Raw genomic sequence first — 1,348 nt, forward strand, 5'->3', positions numbered from 1 at the left:
GTCGGAGGGATGTGGAACCCCTCTGTGAGCCCCTGTGTTAACTGGGAGCTGTCACGAGGAGGCAGAGTCCTTGCCCCCGTGTGGGTGCTGCCCTGGTGTGGGCTGGGATGGAGTTAACCTTGTTCCCAGCAGCTGGTGTGAGGCTGTTGGGTTTGTGCTGAGGAGAAGCTGATCACACACTGATGGGCAGAGCTGAAAAACTTTCCAGCTTCTCTGCTGTGCCCGTGTCTGCAGGGGCAGGAGGAGCTGGGAGGGAGCACAGCCCCAGTGACCAGCCCAGGATTCGACCTCAGGTTTGGGACTGAGACCCAAACTGGCCGATGGTCTGTTCCATCCCATGCATGGCATGGCCAGGGTATGGGTGAGGCTCTGTCTGGATTTGCTCTTTCTGTCCGGGTTGTGTCTCACTCTGGGTGGCCTCTCTCTCTGTGTAGTCTTGCTTTCTCGGTCAGCTCTCCATCTCGGACACTCGGGCTCTTACCTTCATTCTGGGATTGTGGTTTCAGGACTCTCCCTGCTCCGGGATCGTTAGCCAGGAACAGGCTGAGCCTTGGTCGCTGGGTGGTGAGCAGTGTCACCGTGTATCACTCATTTGTATATTTGTATTTAGTACTATTATCATTATTATCATTATTTTCAATTTTATTGTAGTGTAGTTTTTAAACTGTTCTTACCAACCCAGGAGTCTCTTTTCCCTTCACGCCTTTAATTCTCTCCCCCATTCCTGGGAGGAGAGAGGGTGAGCGAGCAGCTGTTGTGGTGTTTTGCTGCCAGCCAGAATCGAAACTCCAGCAGTGCTCAGGAGTTTGCCTTGCTTCTCCCTGACGCCCTGACTGTCAGATGCAGAACAGGGTGCTGGGGACACGACAGGCCAGGTGTCGCTGGGCTTTTCTCTTAAGGCAAAGGGAAAAAAGAAAAAAACAAGGGAAAGGATACGGGGCAGCAAAGATGGTGCAGGACAGTATGGTCTGTCCCACAAAACTACCTGCAGAGAGAGAGCAGATGGGAGCATCACTGCGGTGCTTCTCCCAGGTGCGTGTAAGCGCTGCTGGATTTCAGAACAGCCAGCACGAGCAAAAAACTGGTTGAAGGGATTGTGCACCGAGCTATGTCCTTGCTAGTAGCTGTTCTGACAAATTTTGTGCGTATATTTTACTGTCCCAACACTTGCTGGTGTAGACAGAGCTGCACAAGTTGAATAAATACCCATTGTTGATAGGAAGTGTCGTGGATCCCTTAATAGCAATGCCTCTCTTCTCCCAAAGCCAGTTTGGAAGAAACGTCAGCAGTGTGTACAGTCTGTGCAGTGCAGACCCTCGTTGCAGCGTGATGTGGGTCTGTGAGGTTC

The 1,348-nt window shown here is 52.2% G+C and overlaps 1 protein-coding gene across 1 annotated transcript in view; it reads left to right on the forward strand.

The window, feature by feature from the left end:
* Window positions 1-182: 182 nt before the first annotated feature.
* ELP3 (elongator acetyltransferase complex subunit 3) overlaps window positions 183-1,348 on the forward strand; it is an 85,502-nt gene continuing 84,336 nt past the window's right edge. Inside the window, exon 1 of the mRNA XM_010073441.1 lies at window positions 183-207. Coding sequence (XP_010071743.1) covers window positions 183-207 — 25 coding nt within the window. The remainder of the gene's footprint in view (window positions 208-1,348) is intronic.

The sequence above is a fragment of the Pterocles gutturalis genome, unplaced genomic scaffold (genome assembly GCF_000699245.1).
Source record: "Pterocles gutturalis isolate BGI_N339 unplaced genomic scaffold, ASM69924v1 scaffold14247, whole genome shotgun sequence".
Taxonomy (NCBI): domain Eukaryota; kingdom Metazoa; phylum Chordata; class Aves; order Pterocliformes; family Pteroclidae; genus Pterocles; species Pterocles gutturalis.